The sequence below is a fragment of the Leptopilina heterotoma genome, unplaced genomic scaffold (genome assembly GCF_015476425.1).
Source record: "Leptopilina heterotoma isolate Lh14 unplaced genomic scaffold, ASM1547642v1 Lhet_61, whole genome shotgun sequence".
NCBI classification, from domain to species: Eukaryota; Metazoa; Arthropoda; class Insecta; order Hymenoptera; family Figitidae; genus Leptopilina; species Leptopilina heterotoma.
The window spans coordinates 1207893-1229907 of record NW_025111142.1 but is presented as its reverse complement, the minus strand read 5'-3'; the positions used below and the strand labels follow the sequence as shown (position 1 = coordinate 1229907).

Genomic DNA, 22015 nt, shown 5'->3' with positions numbered 1-22015 from the left:
ATTATTATAAAACATAAAGATATCAATTACTCCGAGTCGAAAAACTCGGAGTGATTGATATCTTCACGTTTTATAAAAATTTTCATTTCCATAAAATTTTTCAAAAAAAAAAAAAAAAAAAATTAAATTATAATAAAATTCTAAGCAAGAATTCAATTATTTTCATAAATAAATAAAATTCTTCACATGGTTTCAATTATTTTTAATAGAATTTTAAATAAATTTCTCGAAAAATGAAATTGTCTTTAAAAAATTTTTTTGCAAGAATTAAATTAGTTACATTTTACAAATAATGAAATTCTTGGTTGAAATTTAAAAATTTTCAAAATTTACAATTTTAAATACAAGTGTGCAAAAGAATAAAATTCTTTATAAATATGTAATAAAATTCGTTGCAGAAATTCAATTATTTTTACAAGTAATAAAATTTTTCACATGAATTCAATTATTAAAAAAAAAAAAAATTGATAAAATTCGTTGTAAGAATTCCATTATTTTCATAAATTATAAAATTTTTCTGCGAGGATTTTAATTATTTATAATAAAATTTAAAGTAAATTCCTAGAAAAATGGAATTATTCTCTTAAATTTTTTGTAAGAATTTTAATTACATTTTACGAATATAATGAAATTCTTCGTTGAAATTCAAATAATTTCACAATTCTACTTTTTTAATAAAAGTTCTCAAAAGAATTCAATTATTTAAAAAAATGTAATAAAATTCGATGCAGGAATTCAATTATTTTCATAAATAATAAGATTCTTTACATTATTTCAAGTATTAAAAAAAAAAAAAATTTGAAAAAAATTCATTGCAAGAATTCAATTATTAAAACAGTAAATATTGAAAATCATTGAATTGAGAAAAATTTTTTGAAAATAATTGAAATTTTGCAAAGAATTTTATTAAATCTTTTGAAAATAATTGAAATTTGGAGAAGAATTTTATTATTTTTAAAGATAATTGAATTTTGACGAGAATTTTTTTTAATTTTTTGAACATAATTGATAAAATTCTCCGCAAGAATTCAATTCATTTTATAAATGATAAAATTCTTCGTAAATATTCAATTATTTTCAATATTAATTTTTAGGTAATTTTGATTATTCGGACATTCTTCAATATTAAATATATATTATAGAAAATAAAAACTTGAAGAATTAAAGAAAAATTCAATTAAACTTTTAAAAAAAAAAAAATTCTACAGAATTTTTAATTAAAAGTATGAAAAGTTCAAATTTTCTAAAAGATTTTAATTTGAAACATTTTCAAAATTCAATTATTTCTAAAAATAATTAACGCTATATTGCTCGCAATATTCAATAATAATCTAAAATTTTAAATTCATTTTTAAATCAATATTTACTAGAAAAATCCACGAGAATTTATTAATTTAAATACAAATAAGTAGTATAGCTAGGGGGGTTCTGGGGCAGGTTCTGATCTCGGCTAAGTACCTACGGTCGGTAATGTAGATTTCTACTTTATCATCAGTCGGTAAGGTAGGGACCTGACAGAAATCTTGACTCAACCGATAAGGTAGGAATCTGTTTTACCGACCGAGTGTAGTTCCTGCTGCCACTGCTAGATGGCGCCACTAGCGAATTCAAACTTGCTTGGCGGGAAATTTAAAAATTTAATTTCAAACTTTCGAGTGGCTTACAAGGGGTTCTCTGTTTTACCGACCAAGTTAATTTAAACTTAAACCGCTAGATGGCGCCACTAGCAAATTCAAATGTGCTTGGCGGGAAATTTAAATTTTTATTTTCATAGCTTTAAGTGGGTTAAAAGGGGTGCTCTGTTTTACCGACAGGGTTCAAGGTTAAACCGCTAGATGGCGCCACTAAATTTTTATTAATGAAGGTAAGTTTTATTGTTATTTATAAAATATTATTTGTAAATATTTGTTTATTATATATACAAAATAACTAATTGTTTATAATTAATATTTATGTATTGTATATAAAAAATAATGAAATGTTTATAATTAATATTTATTTATTCTTAAAACTATTTATTTATTTAAGTAAGGTAAGTTTAATTAACTTCTTATTTATTAATATTATTATTATTACTATTATTATTTTATTAATTATAAACAATTTATAATTAAGGTAAGTGAAATTATTACTTAAAACTACAATAAGCGTTTTAAATTCAAATTGAATTTCGCGCGTTACCGGCGGTGAGCTCGTTGCGGGCGGTGAGCTCACAGTAGTTCAAGTCAACCGCCACACGTAGCAGAGTGGTGAGCGCGCGTAGTGGGGGAACCACTTGGTGGGGAGAGAGCCCTACGAGGGTAGCTGGTCTAGGGTAGAGAGCTCATTCAGCTCATAGCAGTGGAGTTAGCAGTCCACCATGGAAACAAGCTGCTGGTGCTACCACGGCCGGAGTATAACGTAAGTAATATAATATAATTAATAAAATATAGTAAAATATAATATAATTAATAAAATAGAGTAAAATATAATATGTTTAATACAATATAGTAAAATATAATATAATTAATATAATATAAATTCATTAGTTGCAGAATGAAGGTAACGAGGTGCTATTTCCGATGACTTCACCAAGGCCACTTCCATCACCAGAGCCCAGGGTGAAGATGACCAAGGCCAGGACGCATTCTCTTGAGCCCAGGGTGGAGACGACACTACCGCTATCCCGGGCGTATTATAGTTAATATTCATAATAATATTAATTAATAAAGTATGTATTTATTCTGCGCATGCGCGAATTGGTGGGGAAAATTTAAGAGTGGGATGCGTGATAGGTTGGAGTGGGGTAAATGGTCTAGTGCGCATGCGTGAAAGGTTGGAGTGGGGGTAAATGGTCTAGTGCGCATGCGTGAAAGGTAGGAGTGGGGATTTCGGGGTATATATTCAGGGATTTTGGTGAGTTTAGTCAGTAGCTGTTCTGTTCACAGGTTCAGCGGTTCCAACAGCAGCAGCAGCAGATTCCCATTGCCACTACTAACTGTCTTTTTTGTTATATTTACTGTCTTTTTTGTTACATTTATTGTTATATTTACCGTCTTTTTTGTTATTTATATTTACTGTGTTCTGTGTTTATTGCATTTACTTTGTATTGATTTTTAGGTTAAGTTCTTTAGTTTGTAAGTTCGTTTTGTTTAGTATAAGTATTTTAGTTTGTAAGTGTGTTCTTTTGTTAGTTTGTAAGTTCGTTCTTTTGTTAGCTTGTAAGTGTGTTCTGTTTAGTTTGTAAGTGTGTTAGCTTGTAAGTGTGTTTCTTTTGATTTCAGGTGCAGAGATGAAGCGGAAGGCGACGACCACCGATGGACCACCACGTAAGTATCCGAATTACGGTACTATTCTCGACGAGAGTGACATCACTGTCACCCTCATTAAAGAAGCCCTTGAGTTGATACCTTATTTAAGTAACGTAAATGAGAGACGCTCTTTTATCGAACGATGGGTTGTAGAATGCTCACAACATGAAAACGTGTTATCAAGCATTCTTAAATCGATGTACTTTACACATCAAAAGCAAAGATGTGTAAGCATTCTACAATCCATCATAAGGTTTCGCGCATTGTTTGAATCCCACGTAATAGATGGCGCTGGAATCGGTGACCCAGACATTAAGAAACGTGTTCGCTGGGCAGAGTGTGAGAGTGCTTTCGCGTGTAGACTGTACACTAATATGGTCTTGAACCTAGTACACGTCGATGTAAGCTCGTTTTTAAACGATGCGTCCATACTGTTTCAGGACCACATTAGAGGTGCCTTAAATAAAAATGGACCTATTGTAGTGTATGGTGTTCTCATCGCCAATTTTAAGAGGGTTGAGAATGATGTGGAGGTTGTTAAGCCTATTCCTTTTGGAACCAAGGCCAACAGCATCTTTCCCACAACCCTTTTAGACGATTGGTTTGATGAGAACATCAAACATCCGATTTTGCACAGCGTCGAAGAGTTCTATGCAAAGGGTTCAAATTGGAACCTTCAATCAATCATAAGATTAGAAATAAATGTAAATAAATATAATCCAATGCGTGCAAGCTCTTACATTGATTTACCGATAAAAATAAAAAATAAACATGCATGTATTAACGTGCAAAATAATGACAATGAATGTTTTAAGTGGGCGGTATTGTCAGCCTTACACCCAAATGTCTCCGATCCTAAACGTGTGTCTAGTTTTAAAGAATTTAAAGATGAATTGAACTTTGAGGGAATTGAATTCCCAGTGACGCTTAAAAATATCCCGAAATTTGAAAAGCTTAATGATGTTTCGATTAATGTGTACGGTCTATCAAAGAGCTATGGTAACTTTACGGTACACCCTCTCCATCTCACTGCGGAAAAAAGAGATAAGCATGTAAATCTCTTGTATGTTGCCGACATGTATGCGGATAAAAATAATGATGATAATACTGTATTGTATGACAACGATGATTTTATGAACTTCCATTATGTATGGATTAAAGATCTGTCACGCCTTGTGTCTACACAGTTGTCTAAAAAGAAATGTAAAAAACATATCTGTGACCGCTGTTTACACTACTTTTCATCTGTAGATAGATTGAATGCACACATCGAAAATTGTAAAAAAATGAATGAGTGTAAAATTAAATTACCGACGCCTGACAAGAGTCTGATCACATTTAAAAATTATAAGAATAAAGAGAAAGTACCGTATGTAATTTACGCCGACTGCGAAAGTCTACTTCTTCCCGCCGATGAAGATGTAGACAATTTAAGTAAAACTGAAGTATTCCAGCGCCACAAATTGTTAAGCATCGGCTATTATATAAAATGTAGTTATGACGAAACATTATGTAAATATGTACCATGTCCGAAAAATGAATCTGATCCTGCTAAATGGTTTACTGAGGAATTAAGGCAATTATCTGAAAAAATTGATAATGTATTTAAAAATCCGATACTAATGAATGCCTTAACTCCTCAAGAAATCAGTGACTTTAAGCGAGCGACAATATGTCACATTTGTCATCAGAAAATACCGGCAAGCGAAAAGAAAGTCCGCGATCACTGTCACCTTACTGGCAAATATAGGGGTGCTGCCCATGAATCGTGCAATCTAAACTACCAAGACTGTCAAACAATTCCCGTGGTGTTCCACAACTTAAGTGGTTACGACGCCCATTTTATAATTCATGCGATTTCTACGAGCTTTGAAGGAAAAATTGACCTCCTCCCCATTAACAAAGAGAAGTACATCTCTTTTACTAAACATGTCAAGGGGAGTGAGGTCAAATTTCGATTCATTGACTCATTGCGATTCATGGCAGCATCCCTAGAAAAACTCGCATCGTACCTAGACGAGTACAAAATCGTCAACTCCGTTTTTGCCAGTACGGTGACAGATCCGGATAAAATAAAATTACTAACGCGTAAAGGTGTATTCCCCTATGAGTACTTTGACTCGAAAAGTAAGTTAGACGAAACCGAATTGCCCCCGATCGAGAAATTTTATAGTACGCTTTATGATGCCGGTATTTCTGATGACGAGTATGCGCATGCGCAAAATGTATGGACCGAGTTTGACTGTAAAAATCTATATGACTATGTCCATTTGTATATGAAAACTGATGTACTGTTACTTGCGGACGTCTTTGAAAATTTCCGAGTAGAATGTGTAAAAGCGTACGGGTTAGATCCTGCCCACTACTACACAACCCCCGGTTTAACTTGGGATGCTATGCTCAAGTACACGAGCATAGGATTGCAACTTATAACTGACATCGATATGATTATGTTTGTTGAGTCTGGTATTAGAGGTGGCATTAGCCAATGTTGCAACCGATATACTAAAGCAAATAATCCGTATATGGAGAAATTTGACAAAAATGAAGATACAAGCTATATTATGTACTTCGATGCCAATAATCTATATGGCTGGGCAATGGCTCAAGCGCTCCCTTATGGCGGCTTCAAATGGGTTGATAATGTCGACAACTCCTTCGATTTTAATGTGCCTGACGATTCACCTGTTGGGTACATACTCGAAGTTGACTTGGAGTATCCTGAAAATCTCCACGATACTCACAAAGATATGCCATTTTGCGCAGAAAATGCGAAACCACCCCTCTCGAAACAGGAGAAATTATTAACAACTCTCCAACCAAAAGAAAAATATGTGATCCACTACCGCACTTTAAAACAAGTTGTCGCCAACGGCATTAAGCTTGTTAAAATTCATCGAGTCTTACAGTTTAAGCAATCAACATGGCTTAAACCATATATAGACTATAATACGATGATGCGAACCAACGCCAAGAATGAGTTCGAGAAAAATTTGTTCAAGCTCATGAACAATGCGGTATACGGTAAAACAATGGAAAATGTCCGTAAACATGTCGACATTAAGCTTGTCACCCAATGGTTTGGCCGCTATGGAGCTGAAGCCCTTATTTCTCGCCCGAATTTCCATAGTCGAGCGATATTCGACGAAAATCTGGTTGCCATTGAACTGCGTAAAACCGAGGTACTACTCAACAAACCGATCTATGTGGGGTTAAGTGTGCTCGATGTTTCCAAAACGCTTATTTACGATTTTCACTACGGGTATATGTTAAAAAAATACGGCGACAATTGTAAACTGATGTATACCGATACAGACAGTCTAATCTACGAAATTAAATGTAAAGATGTCTACAATGACATGAAAAATGAAATCCAAAAGTTCGATACGTCAGACTATCCCGCAAACAACGTGTACGGCATTCCGCAAGCCAACAAAAAGATTCTCGGTCTAATGAAAGACGAATGTAACGGCAAGATCGTTACCGAATTTGTTGGCTTGCGGAGTAAGATGTACAGCGTACGGGTTGAAGGTGAAGACATTATTAAAAAAGCTAAAGGCATTAAATCCGGCGTTGTTAAAAAGAGTATTCACTTTGATGATTATGTAAAATGTCTGAGAGATTTTGACATTCAAACTTGAACGCAATATAACATTAGATCGCGGTTACACAATGTCGAAACTGTAAAACAGATAAAAGTAGCCTTAAGTCCGCAAGACGACAAACGATATTTGTTACCGGGGAGTACTGACACTCTACCGTGGGGACATTATGCGATCCCGAAAATCGACGAATGATTTTGTAAAACATGATTGTAAAAAAATAAAAGGTTTGTTAATAAATAATGCAATTATATACAATTTCCATGTGTTTTTATTTAAAAAATCCTTCCATATATACATAATAACATATGATTAAAACTTATATTAATTTAAATGTGCAAATCGCCCCTAGTAACTTAACGCAAATGCCAATCAGCCAGCAAAGCAATCAAAGATTAATGTTAGCGTAGAATCTCTTTATAAATCAAAACTACTTCCAACAACAGACCTTTACAATGCCAGTGCCAACTGATTTAATATTGATTCATTACTGATTCATTGTTGATTCATTATTGATTCATAGTTGATTCATTATTGATTCATTGTTGATTCATTATTGATTCATTGTTGATTCATTATTGATTCATTAATGATTCATAGTTGATTCATTATTGATTCATTGTTGATTCATTATTGATTCATTGTTGATTCATTATTGATTCATTATTGATTCATTATTGATTCATTATTGATTCATTGTTGATTCATTATTGATTCATTGTTGATTCATTGTTGATTCATTATTGATTCATTATTGATTCATTATTGATTCATTGTTGATTCATTGTTGATTCATTATTGATTCATTATTGATTCATTAATGATTCATTGTTGATTCATTATTGATTCATTGTTGATTCATTATTGATTCATTGTTGATTCATTATTGATTCATTATTGATTCATTATTGATTCATTATTGATTCATAGTTGATTCATTGTTGATTCATTATTGATTCATTATTGATTCATTGTTGATTCATTATTGATTCATTGTTGATTCATTATTGATTCATTATTGATTTAATGTTAATTAAATTTGGCACTGGCAGTGTAAAGGTCTGTTGTTGGAAGTAGTTTTGATTTATAGAGAGGTTCTACGCTAACATTAATCTTTGATTGATTTGCTGGTTGATTGACATTTGCGTTAAGTTACTAGGGACGATTTGCGAATAATAGATTATACATTTGCTTTATCTTCCCACGTATTGTGAGAATTATCAAAGCCAAGCCATTTGACAAGAACTTTGTTTCCACGTGTCTTGAGAATTTTTTCCACAAGATAAATATCTGAATATTTTACTTTAAGAAGTTCCTCTTCATAAAATCCTCCGCTGATGGGTTGATCCTGGTAATCCTTGAGCTTGTAAGTCACTGGTTGAGTTGATACAACTTGATCCACGGTGAATATTTCTGTTGTCCAATTGGGTGTATATCCTTTCTCAAAAACGTTTTTATATTTGCTTACTCGAACTTTGTCACCAATTTTATACTTTGGTCGTCTTAAAGGAATTTTTCTCAGTTTAGAGATCCTTTCTTTTAAAATTTCAACGTCTTCTGAAGTAACATCTTTAGGCTTCATTCCAATTGTTCTATGTTTTGTATTATTATAGTTGGAAATAAGAGTAGGCAATATATCATACCACTTGTAATTTCCTCGTAAACTAAATTGCATCCACATTTTTCTTTTTAGTGTTCGATTAAACCGTTCAACAATAGAAGCCTTCATATTACTGTATGTTGAGTAAAAATTTATTTTATACTTTTTCATTAATGCTTCAAATTGTGAGTTATAGAATTCTTTTCCTTTGTCACTATGCAAGTTTTTTGGTATACGTTTTTTAGCAAATATAGATTGCATTGCATGAGAAACATCTTTTCCATTTTTACTTTTTACTGGAACAGCCCAACCATATTTCGAAAATATGTCTATAACTGTTAGTAAATACTTGAAACCTTTATTTATTCTTGAATAAGGTATCATTTCTACTAAATCTGCTTGCCAGGTCTCATCAATATCACGCATTTCAACTCGCCGTCGAGGATAATTTTTTCTAGCCTGAGTATGAAGTTCATTCACTACTGTTAATTTTTTGTTGTTCATTCTCAAGAGCACTTAAGCGAGTATCCAGTTCACTAATAATTTCAGCTGTTCGATAAGATAAGTCTTGATTTATATCTTTTTCAAAATTTTTTATCTTTTCTGTAATAGAGTCTTCAAGAACTTTTAGAAATAAGTTGTTATTGTCCACCTCTGATCTAAGTGAGGCACTAGCTTCATACAATAAACGCACTTCGTGTTTTATCATATGTCGTACAAGTTTTAAATTGACAGCGTCGTTTTCTTCTTCAGCGTTAGCAAGATTACAGAGTTTTCTTCCTTCAACGTCAAAGTTACCTTGAGAATTAAGTTTAAAACCAACTCCAGGAGGCCCTCGTCTTGCTGATCCTCTTTGATTGAGAGGATGTCCGAACACGTCAATGCTCATTGTTGAAATGAATGATATTTGCTAAAACATATCTTAATATATAATTTTAGCTTCACGTAGTTCCTCAATGATAGACATGATTTCATTATTGTGACTAGGATTTCCAGCAGCTTCAGAAGCCATTAATAGTCTAAGACGGTCAACCAACTCATTCGGATCATCCCAATAGATATATTCTCGTTGAAAATTTCTGTTTGTAATCATAAATTTAGGTAATGAACTACCGCTTACAGATGGCTGTTTGGTAGGTGTTCGAGGGAAGAATTGAGATATAAAATTCAAATACTTGTAACTCTTATCTGTACGTATAGATTCAGAGGAACTGTACTTCTTTTTGTGTGCATTAGTAGCAATCAGAATCTCTTTATAGTTTCTTTCATCAGCTTCACTTATAAACGATCTGGTAGGTTTACTTTTGAATAAAAGTTCAAGTAATCCAGGTGTTTGAAGATATCGTTTATCACCAATTTTAACAATCTGATCTTCAAGAGTTATTGGTGAATCACCAATCATAAGTGATCCATCACTTAGCTTACGTATGCCGTATGTTGAATCTAAACATTGCTTTCTATTATGATTTAATAAGTATAGAAATTTATTACTTATTTTATCATCATCTGGAGATTTTTCAGTTTCACTTTCATAGTTTATGCTATCATCCTCTTTCTGCTCTTTCTTTTCAACCTTAACATTTTCAATCTTGACATTTTCATGTTCACTGTCTGTCAAGTTGATAATTTTTTGTAAGGGTTGAATTATCGGTTTGAAAGTTTCATTCAACACATTTTCAGCTTCTTCTTTTCCTAATTTTAACATACGATGTTTTCGCCTAATTGCCTCACTAGCTTTAGCAATTTGATGAAGATATTCTTTTTCTTTATGAAACATGTTATTATTACAAGGTTTCATATTGAACTAACAATATTTTAGAAATGATCTTATATTTATAGTGTTACAAAGCTATCAAATCCTTTTCTATATCTTCCATCATTTAAATCAGAATCCTTATCAATTACTACAAATCCATATTTGTCTGAATTCCAACATGTTGAACATAATTCTCGAAATTGATTAAATGTCATGTCAGTATTAACATGATCATCATAAACATGTCTTAAATTTTTCTCATCTTGACGAAAAAGAACTAGTAAATTAACATTATCACGTACTAAATGTTTAGGAACGCGGGCATATGTTTGACAAAGATAAAAAGAATCAACATCAACATGTCTACCCATGCAAAAGAATGCCCTTACATTATCTTGCTTCTCGCAAGCAATATCATCAAATATAAATATTGAATTCCGTTTTGCATCTTTAGGAGTAATGACTTCTTCATGCTCACTAAATGGTAAATACTCTACTCCTTCAACATTACTTACAACTTGTTCCAAGAATTTATACTTGGGTTGATGTAGAGACTTTGAGTACAAGTAAATATTATCAAATCTAAGACCATTAGGATGTAAAATTAAAGAAAGCAGTACATTTGTCTTTCCACAATTTGATGGTCCACAAAAAATAGCTCGAATACTACCTGATAACAAGCTACCATGACGCTTCACTTTCTTGTCTTGTTGTTCAACAATCGAGTCTAGATTGACGACTGGCAGCTTGTAAAGTTGTTCCTTGAACCGCATCCTGATTTAGACTGCCGCTAAAGGTATAAATACAGCGCTTATATAGCTCACAAGTCATTCTAATTTTAACTTTCACAGAGTAAGGTATGATTATATATCATCACTCTCGAGGAAAAGGTTTAATTAATAAACTTATAAACAAGTTGCCATTTGAATTACATTTGCCAGGTTATCAATATTGTGGACCTGGTACAAAGTTAGCAAAACGTCTAGACCGAGGTGATCCAGGTGTTAATCCATTAGACGCCGCTTGTAAAGAGCACGATATTGCTTACTCGAAAAATCGAGAAAACGTTGAAAAAAGAAACGCTGCTGATAGAGTATTAGCTGACAAAGCGTGGCAACGTGTATTTGCACCAGACGCACGATATAGTGAAAGAGCTGCAGCTTACGCAATAACAAACGCTATGAAAGCAAAATCAAAATTTGGAATGGGAGTAAAGAAGAAGAAGATAAAATCAAAGAAGCGAGTAAATCTTAGGAAAATTGTGGATGCTGCAAGAAAATCAATAATTCCTGGTAATGATGCTCGATCAACAATAAAGTCAGCTATTGAAACAGCTCGAAAAGCTGTAAGGAATGCAGGTGGTAGAGAAAAAGTTTTAACACCTCGTATTCTACCTGTGCCATCAAAAGTTGGTGGTCTGTTACCATTAATTCCAATTTTTGCTGGGCTAAGTGCACTTGGAGCACTTACTGGGGGAGCTGCTGGTGTAGCAAAAGCTGTTAATGATGCAAGTGCAGCAAAAGAGCAGTTGAAGGAAGCTCAGCGTCACAATAGAGAGTTGGAAGCAGTTGCACTTGGTAAAGGTCTACATTTAAAACCATACCGACAAGGGTTGGGACTTCATTTAAAACCATACGTTAAAGGACAAGGTATTAAGAGACAATGTACGAAAAAAAAAGTTTAAAGCTACCTCAACGAGCACTTACTGATCTAGATTTACTTAAATATGCTAAAGAAATGAAAATTCCTCATTTTCGAGGAGTTTTTATGCGAAATGAACTACCTATAAGAGGTCCTCGAAAAAATGAATCCGCCATTATTAATTTAGATGATAAAGATGGTTCTGGAACTCATTGGGTTGCATATAAAAAAGTTAATAATAAAGCAGTATACTTTGATAGTTTTGGTAATCTTCAACCACCCTATGAACTTGTCAATTACTTAGGTTATAATACTTTAATACAGTATAATCATCAAAATTATCAAGTTTATAATAGCTTTAATTGTGGTCATTTATGTCTGCAATTCTTATGTGGACAGCTTGAATTAACTCAAAAATATATTCTATATAAGTGATTGTAAGTCATTCCACCTAATCAGTTTATAAAAAGTCATCAACATGGAAGAATCTTTTACTCTGACTATCTCAGGCAATTCATCTGTCCTGGAGGCAGAATATTTTCCTCCTATAGAATTATTATCTAATAAAAATTATGTACTTGGCTTAGTTGAATTACTAACTTTCAATTCAATTCCTAATATCGATCAAGGTAAAAATAAATTTTATATTGGTGATAAAGTGATTACTATACCTCCTGGAAGTTATGAAATTGAAGATATTGAAAAATATATTCAAAACTCTATTGAAAATGGATCTGAAATTGTAAGAATCAAACCTAACAATAATACTTTACGTAGTGAAATAACAAGCAGCCTTGAAGTGAGTTTTGAACAAAACGATTCAATTGGTAAATTATTAGGATTTACTCCATGAATATTGACAGCTAATAAGGCTCATACGTCAGATGTACCAGTAGCCATTCTTAAGGTAAATGCTATCAGAATTGAATGTAACATTACTACTGGTGCATACATAAATAATAAAAAGGTACACACAATTCACGAATTTTTTCCAATTGTACCAGCTGGATATAAGATTGTGGAAGTTCCATCTCACGTCATTTACCTTCCAATCGCCGTGAAGACAATACATAATATTCAAGTAAGAATCGTTGATCAAGACGGAGATTTAATAAATTTTAGAGGTGAAACTATAACAATTCGATTACACGTTAAATCAACGTAATGGGAATTGTATTTCATAGAAAAACTGGTGGAAGCTATATAAAAGAGTTGCCATGTCAGAAGTCATTCATTCCTCAATCAGTTCGCAAGAGACTAACATCTCAGAACATACTATTTCTGAAGCAGCTCGGCCTAAGAGTTTATCAAGAAAACAAGGGAAAAAATTGATTTTTCACATACTTTTTATTTGTTGTTGTAACAAAAATGGAAGAAATTTTAAACATTCTAAGTCCAGTTAAATTTGATAATTCTGTGGCACACTATGAGATTCATGCACATCAACCATACGTGTCATCAGCATTTAATAACAGTGATGAGATTCGAATTGCAGTTCAACATCAAGACTTGTACATTCTTCCCTCTAAAAGTACTTTACACGTCACTGGTAGAATTGTTAAGCCAAACAATACGCTTGTAACTAATACAAAGTTAATTAGCAATGGTATTTCCTACCTGTTTAATGAGATTCGTTATGAATTAAATGGTGTTGAAATTGATCGCTCTAAAAATGTTGGTATTACAACCACAATGAAAAATATAATTTCTCAAACACCTAATCAAATGATTTACTCTGAAAATGCTGGCTATCTACCTTATGATGATGATACTAGAGTAACAAATGATGCTGGATATTTTGATGTAAATATTCCACTAAGTATGATTATTGGTTTTGCTGAAGACTATCGAAAGATTGTTGTAAATGCAAAACATGAACTTATTTTAACAAGATCTCGTACTGATCTCAATGCTGTAGTAAACATTGGAGTAGCTGAGCGTGAAGAATTTAAAATTATAATTAATAAAGTTGAATGGTTGATTCCATATTTAATGGTAAATGATCGCCAAAAAATTGAGTTATTAAAATTTATTGAAAAAGACTCACTTATAACAATGAGTTTTAGATCATGGGATTTGTATGAGTATCCTATGATTCCTGCCACTCAAAAGCATGTGTGGACTGTAAAAACTTCAACACAAGTTGAAAAACCTCGATATGTTATTCTTGGTTTTCAAACAAATCGAAAAGAAGATCAAGGAAGGTATGCAAATTTATTTGATACCTGTAATCTTCTCAATGTTAAACTTTTCTTAAACTCACAGTACTATCCTTATGGAAATTTAAATTTAAATTTTACTGAAAACAAATTTTCCATACTATATGAAATGTATTGTAATTTTCAACCATCCTACTATGGAAAAGAATCTGAACCTTTATTAACTAGAAATAACTTTAAAGATTATGCACCATTGGCTGTTATTGATTGCTCAAAACAAAACGAATTTCTAAAACAAGCATCTGTAGATGTGCGATTGGAATTTGAAGCAAATGAAAATTTTCCAGCCAATACAGCTGCATATTGCCTTATAATTCACGACCGCATTATACAGTATACACCAATCAGCGGCGTTGTTAAAAAAGTAACGTGATTGGTGGAAATATTGACCAATCATAGACGACATCGGTAGTGGGGGTATTTGGAGTGGTGGGGGAAAGGCTATAAAGAGAGCGTCTCTCTAAGGCTTGAGCCATTATTCTATTTCAGATACCATGGCGTACGTCGTAGATATTCAGTGCTTCAAGAGACCATACAATGAGTTTGTCATCAAAGAGTTGGCGATTCTACCACTTCAACAAGATGCTCATCCATTGGTCTACCTCTTCGAGCCGCCATATGCCTGGAGTCGATTGCCTGCAAGATACAAATGTGAGAATCGATGACTTACAAATAATTATCATGGTATCGATTGGGCTGCTGGTGACGTATGTTATGAAGAATTAAAACCTATAATAAAAGAAGTACTAATAGGTACACCTACCGTTTATGTAAAGGTTTAGAAAAACAAAAATGGTTAGAAAAATATACATTGAATGTGTTTAATTTAGATGATTTTAAATGTCCGTCGCTAAAAAGTTTAAGTGTAGATAGTTCATCTACATGTACAAATCACACACGTAGCTTTAGCAACTGTGCTGTGAAAAATGTATGTAATCTACGAAATTGGTTGATACAACCATCGAATATACTACGAAATAATATAGAAAATAATGATGAAGTTGACAATGATTGTACATTGAAAGATTTTTATAATGATTGTGAAAATTTCCTATATAATGAATAAATGTATTAAATGTCTATTAATGTTTACTTTAATTAACCTTTCCCTATCCTATTATCTTTATTACACATGTGTAAAACTATTAAACACGTTAAAACTAGTCTAGACTTGTCTTATGACGTCACAAAGTGGGCGTGGCTCAATAATAAAAAGTGGGGGTATTTTGCAAACATAAAAAGCTATTGCGCATGCGTAAAAATAGTGGTATGGGTACTGCGCATGCGTAAAAGTAATGGTGGGGATAATGTGTGATATTTGGGTATAAATAGAGGCACCTTGAGCTGTAAAGCTCATTCTGTTTTGTAACTTCACAAACTATTATCTCTAAGAAAAGATGGATCTAACCAAAATCAACGCCATTGGTCGCATGGATGCTTTCCTACCTACGAAGCCGCTTTCCGAGCTGACTCCTGGACATAAGTATCCTATAACGAAGATCCAGGTTGTCAACACCAGGTATGGAGTCAAGGTCGTCGTTGAGGTGGATAAAAAGTTCAATACATTCCTGCCTTCAAGATTTGTACCAATGTTCACTGATGACTCTATATGCTTGGATCAGATGCAAGAAGCTATTAGTTCTGGACAATTACGGCTGAAGTATATTGGTGGCCCATACAACCATATTGAATTTAAAATAAAACAAGTGTAAATATTGTATATTGAATGTAAAACAAGTGTAAATATTGTATATTGAATATAATAAATGTATGAAATGTTATTAATACTGTATTTAATTAAATACCTTCATTAGTATTACGTTAGATAATAAGGTTTACATTTTAAGGTTATGTTTAATAAAATAGATTTTAAGGTTATGTTTAATACAATATATTTTAAGGTTATGTTTAATATAATAGATTTTAAGGTTATGTTTAATATAATAGATTTCAACAACTTTTACAAGCGCCATCTATTAAAATTTTAATAATCTTATTAGTGTAAACAATATGGCGCCATCTTTGCCCGCGAAATACAAACGATTCAGTTGTGGCGCCATCTCTCGGCACCGCACTCTGTCGGTAAAACAAAATGGCGGCTCAGTGTTTAAGCAGTTTGAATTTATTAAATAAAATTTTTAAATTTCCCGACAGGCAGGTTTGAATTCGCTAGTGGCGCCATCTGTCGGCGGTAGTCAGAACTAAAAAAATCGGTCGGTAAAACAGAGAACCCTTTGTAAGCCACTTGGAAGTTTGAAAATAAATTTTTAAATATCCCGCCAAGCAGGTTTAAATTCGCTAGTGGCGCCATCTGTCGGCGGTAGCCAGAACTAAAAAAATCGGTCGGTAAAACAGAGAACCCCTTGTAAGCCACTTGGAAGTTTAAAAATAAAATTTTAAATTTCCCGCCAAGCAAGTTTGGAATTCGCAAGTAGCGCCATCCAGCGGTGGCAGCAGGAACTACACTCGGTCGGTAAGGTAGAACACCCCTTTAAACCCACTTGAAAGTTAAAAAATAAAATTTTAAATTTCCCGCCAAGCAGGTTTAAATTCGCTATTGGCGCCATCTATCGGTGGCAGCCGGAACTAACTCGGTCGGTAAAACAGAGCACCCCTTTTAACCCACTTAAAGCTATGAAAGTAAAAATTTAAATTTCCCGCCAAGCACATTTGAATTTGCTAGTGGCGCCATCTAGCGGTTTAAGTTTAAATTAACTCGGTCGGTAAAACAGAGAACCCCTTGTAAGCCACTCGAAAGTTTGAAATTAAATTTTTAAATTTCCCGCCAAGCAAGTTTGAATTCGCTAGTGGCGCCATCTAGCAGTGGCAGCAGGAACTACACTCGGTCGGTAAAACAGATTCCTACCTTATCGGTTGAGTCAAGATTTCTGTCAGGTCCCTACCTTACCGACTGATGATAAAGTAGAAATCTACATTACCGACCGTAGGTACTTAGCCGAGATCAGAACCTGCCCCAGAACCCCCCTAGCTATACTACTCAAATAAAATGAAAATAAATATTTTATTAAATAATTGAGTGTTTCTTAAAATTGAATTTTTATAAAGACTTTTATCAACAAATTTTTAAATAATTGAATTCTCTTGACAAATTTTAATAGAATTTTTAAGAATAAGTTTATTTTTCGGAAATTTTATTTAAATTTTATTTAAAATAATTGAATTTCTCCAAAGAGAAAAGAGTTTTTGAAACTTTCTTTTTTATAAGAGTTTTTGAAAATAATTGAAATTTTGCCAAGAATTTTATTAAAATTTTTTAAAATATTTCAATAATTTCTGAGAAAAATTTATAAAGATTATTGAAATTTTGACAAGAATTTTATTAAAGTTTTTGAAAATATTTCAATTTCTGCAAGAAAAATTTATAAAGATTATTGAAATTTTGACGAGAATTTTTGTAAATTGTTGAACACAATTAAATTTTTGCGAAAAATTATATTACTTTTGAAAACAATTGAATTCTTGAGACGAATTTTATTAAAAATGTCTTTTTAAATAATTGAATTTCTTTGAGATGAATTTTAATAAAATTTTTAAGAATAATTTAATTTTTCAAAGAATTTCATTAAAATTGTATTAAAAATAATTGAAAGTTTGAGATGAGTTTTATTATTTATGAAAATAATTAAATGTTTTGCGTAGAATTTAAAATTTTTTTTTAAATAATTCAATTCTTTTGAAAAATTTTATTAAAGTAGTAGATTTATTAAAATTCATTGAAATAAAAATTTTTTTTGAAAATAATTGTAATTTTAACATGAATTTTATGAAAATTGTTCGAAATAATTGAATTTCTAAGAATATTTTTACTAATTTGGAAAATAATTGAATTTATCCAATCATTTGTAATTGCTTTAAAATTCAATTTCTTTTAGTGTTTTTCATTAAAATTCTTCTATAAATTCATTATTTTTAATAATAATCAATTAAAAATATATATTAAAAATTTTTTTTTATAAATACTTTATTTCCAATGTTTTAAGGTAATTGAATTTTAATGAACAAATAATTGAAAAATAAAAAATAATTTAATTTTTCTAAAATTCCATAGAAAATAATTGAATCTAAAAATTTTTTTAACAATAATCTGGTGACACATTGGTTTAAAGAAAATATTTTAATTCTATTTTTTCTTAAAGTTAATTGAAAGTGTTTAAAATAATTGAAATTTTCGAAAATTTTATAGAAAATAATTGAAATATTTAAAAATTTCAAAAATAATTGAGGGAACTTCGACAAAATTCATTTTATTAAATATTTCATTTCCAATGTTTTTAAGATAATTGAATTTTTGAAATAAAATAATTGAAAATTTTCAAAATAATTAAAGTTTCCTAAAATTGTATAGAAAATATAATTGAATTTCTTTCAATTTTCGAAAATAATTCAGGTAATTTCGACGTATTAATTTATTGATAATATTTCAATTCTATTTTTTAAAAGATAATTGAAAAATTTTGAAATAATTGAAATTTTCTAAAATTCAATAGAAAATATTTGAATTTTTAATAACTTTTGAGAATAATCGAGGGAAGTTTGACACATTAATTTTTAAAAATATTTCACATCTATTTTATCTTAAAGATAATTGAAAATGTTTAAGATAATTAAAAATTTTCCAAAAATTCTATAAAAATAATTGAATATTCTTAAAAAAAATTTTAAGTATTCTTAAAATTAATAAATTCAAAACATTATTTTTTGAAAATAATTCAGTTCTATTTTCTAAAGATTGAATTTTTATAAACAAATAATTGAAAAATTTTAAAATAATTGAAATTTTTAATATTCTATAGAAAATATTTTGAATTTTTAATCATTTTTTTGAAAATAATCAAGGGAAGTTCAACAGGTTAATTTTTTAAAAATGTTTTAGTTCTATTTTTTAAAGACAATTGAATATTAATAAACAAATAATTGAAAAATTTTGAAATAATTGAATGTGTCTAAAATTCCATAGAAAATATTTGAATTTTTAATCATTTTCGAGAATAATCGAGGTTAAAGTTTTTAAATTCAAATTTAATTTAAATAATTGTAGTTCTAATTAATAATAATTTAATAATAAAATTAATGTATTAAAAATAAAATGTTTAAAATATTTAAATACAACTTAAAATTTAAAAATATTTCCATTTTTATTGAACTAAATAAAAATTTTCATCCCCACTAATGGAAAAAGTTTGATTTTAATTTTAATCTAAATACGATTTAAATTTTTTTTTTTTTTTTTTTTTTTTTTTTTTTTTTTTTTTTTTGAAGATAAACCAAGGAATTTATTTTATGTCTTCTGAGTCGTGTGGAGTGTATTATGGAAAAGAACTTTTGTGGTACTTAAGAACTAGAAGGGAGGGAAGAGGGAGGAGGGGGGGGAAGAGAAAAAGAAGCACATGGTTAAATGTAAAGAGAATTTTGGTTTTTGCGGGGAGAAAAAAGAAAAAGAGCAGCTGGTGAAAACTCAAGAAAAAACGACGAAGAATAAAGAGAAGTGTATATGGAAAGAAATACGGGGGAGTGAGCGAGGGGAAAAGAAATGAAGAAGAATGACGTAAAAAGACTAATAAAATAAGCCAGTTGATGTAAGTGAGTGAAGGACCGAAAGATAAACATAAAATTAGACTATTTTTAAATGAAAAGTTTAAGCAAAATTCAATTTCTACATTATTTTTTTTTTTTTTTTTTTTCAATTAACGAAATTTTATACCCAAATGTTTTGAAACTAGAAATTGTGTATAATCATATAAATTTAATGAAAGACTTTTTGTTTTTTAATTTTAATATTTTAAAAATTTCTACATTTATATATTTAAAAAAAAAAAAAAAAAAAAAAATTGAATTTTAGTTCTTATTTTAATTTTTAATGTTTGAATGTTGTATTTCTTACTCAGTTTATCCCCTTTCATTAAAAATTTATTCAATTCATTGAAAGGCAATATCGAAATTTAAAAATAGAAATTCAATTTTTTAAAAATTAAGTGGAACAGTTTATATCAACTTTTTGCGATTTAATTCAAAATTTTTCATCTTTATGTTTAAAATTTTAAATAAATTTTTTAACTGTTAGATATTAAATTTCTTTTCACTCTTTCACTAACTTGACAATATTTTTTAATAAAGCAATTAAATAAAAAGTTTTAAAAATTTATTTTTAATTACAAAAGACCAAAATATATTTTCTGTTTCAATTTTCTAATTTTGAAGATAATTCCGAATGTATATCTTTTTTTATAGAATGGGTCGAGAGACAAAAAAAAAAAAAATTAAATTAAAAAGTAAATTTAGTATGTCTGCATGTACAATGTATAATACAAAGTATATGCTGAAAGTGCAGTTATTTAAAGTACTTTTAAATGGACATTTTTCTTCGCTTAATGAAACCAAAGAAAATAAAGTAATTTAGAGCAATTAAGACTTGTTAGATTCAATGAAAAATGTTATTTTAGCACTTGAAATTTAATTGTATTAGTCAAGTTATTAATATCGTCAATTAAATTGTACTTTGCAGTGAACTTTTTTAACAGAAAAGGATGAAAATCAATTTATTTGTATTTTTTTCGAAATCGACAAAAATACCATTTTTTTTTTAATTAAAATAATCATTTTTTCAATGAAGCAAACAGAAAATCTGTAGAAGTTTTTATTGCTCATAAATAATATTTATAAGAATTCTTAGTTTTATAGAATTTATAATTTATAATTAATATAATATTTAAAATCAATTATTAGAAAAAAAATTTTTAAATAAAATTCGTTGTAAGAATTCTATTATTTTCATGAATAATAAAACTTCTTCGCAGAAATACAATTTTTTTTAATACAATTTAAAATAAATCCCTTAAAAAAATGCAATTATTCATTAAAAATTGAATTAAAATTTTTTGAAACGATTCAATTATTTTTTAAAAATTGGAATAAAATTTCTTCGTAAGAATACAATTATTTTCATAAATATTAAAATTCGTCATAAGAATTCAATTATTTAAAAATTTTTTAATAAAATCCATGTCAAGAATTCAATTATATATTCAATAAATAATATTCTTTTCAAAAATTTAATTATTTTCAAAAATATTAAAATCCTTCGTAAGAATTCAATTATTTTCATAAATAATAAAATTTACGGCAAGAATTCAATTATTTTCAAAAATTTTAATAAAATTCTTGTCAAAAATTCAATTATTTTCAAAAATATTAAAATCCTTCGTAAGAATTCAATTATTTTCATAAATAATAAAATTTACGGCAAGAATTCAATTATTAACAAAAATTTTAATAAAATTCTTGTCAAAAATTCAATTATTTTCAAAAATATTAAAATCCTTCGTAAAAATTCAATTATTTTCATAAATAATAAAATTTACGGCAAGAATTCAATTATTTTCAAAAATTTTAATAAAATTCTTGTCAAAAATTCAATTATTTTCAAAAATATTAAAATCCTTCGTAAGAATTCAATTATTTTCAAAATTTTTTTTAAAAATTCATGGCAAGAATTCAATTATTTTTATAAATATTATAATTCTTCGTAAGAATTCAATTATTTTCATAAATAATAAAATTCTTTGTCAGAATTCAATTATTTTCATAAATAATAAAATTTACGGCAAGAATTCAATTATTTCCATAAATAATATAATTTTTTACAGAAATTCAATTATTTTCATAAATCATATAATTTTTCACAAGAATTCTAATATTTTCAATATAATTTAAAGAAATTCCTCAAAAGAATTCAATTATTAAAAAAAATTTTTTTTATTGGAATTCAATTATTTTTAAGAACATAAATAAAATTCAATTATTTTCTAAGTTTTTGTTAAAATTCTGTAGTAGAATTCAATTATTTTTAGTACAATTTTAATAACAATTCATCTCAAGAATTCAATTAT

General features: G+C 29.6%; 2 protein-coding genes across 2 annotated transcripts in view; one reads left to right on the top strand and one right to left on the bottom strand.

Annotated features, from left to right (window-relative positions):
* The window catches only part of LOC122509659 (ubiquitin-like protein 3), a 151322-nt gene that overhangs the window by 31744 nt on the left and 97563 nt on the right, over window positions 1-22015 (bottom strand). The gene's annotated exons all lie outside the window — the stretch shown is intronic.
* Window positions 2179-7411, top strand: LOC122509658. Its single transcript, XM_043623865.1, has 2 exons — window positions 2179-2400; window positions 2529-7411. Exon 2 carries the CDS (start codon window positions 3272-3274, stop codon window positions 6929-6931), a length of 3660 nt encoding a protein of 1219 aa, XP_043479800.1. The 5' UTR covers window positions 2179-2400; window positions 2529-3271; the 3' UTR covers window positions 6932-7411.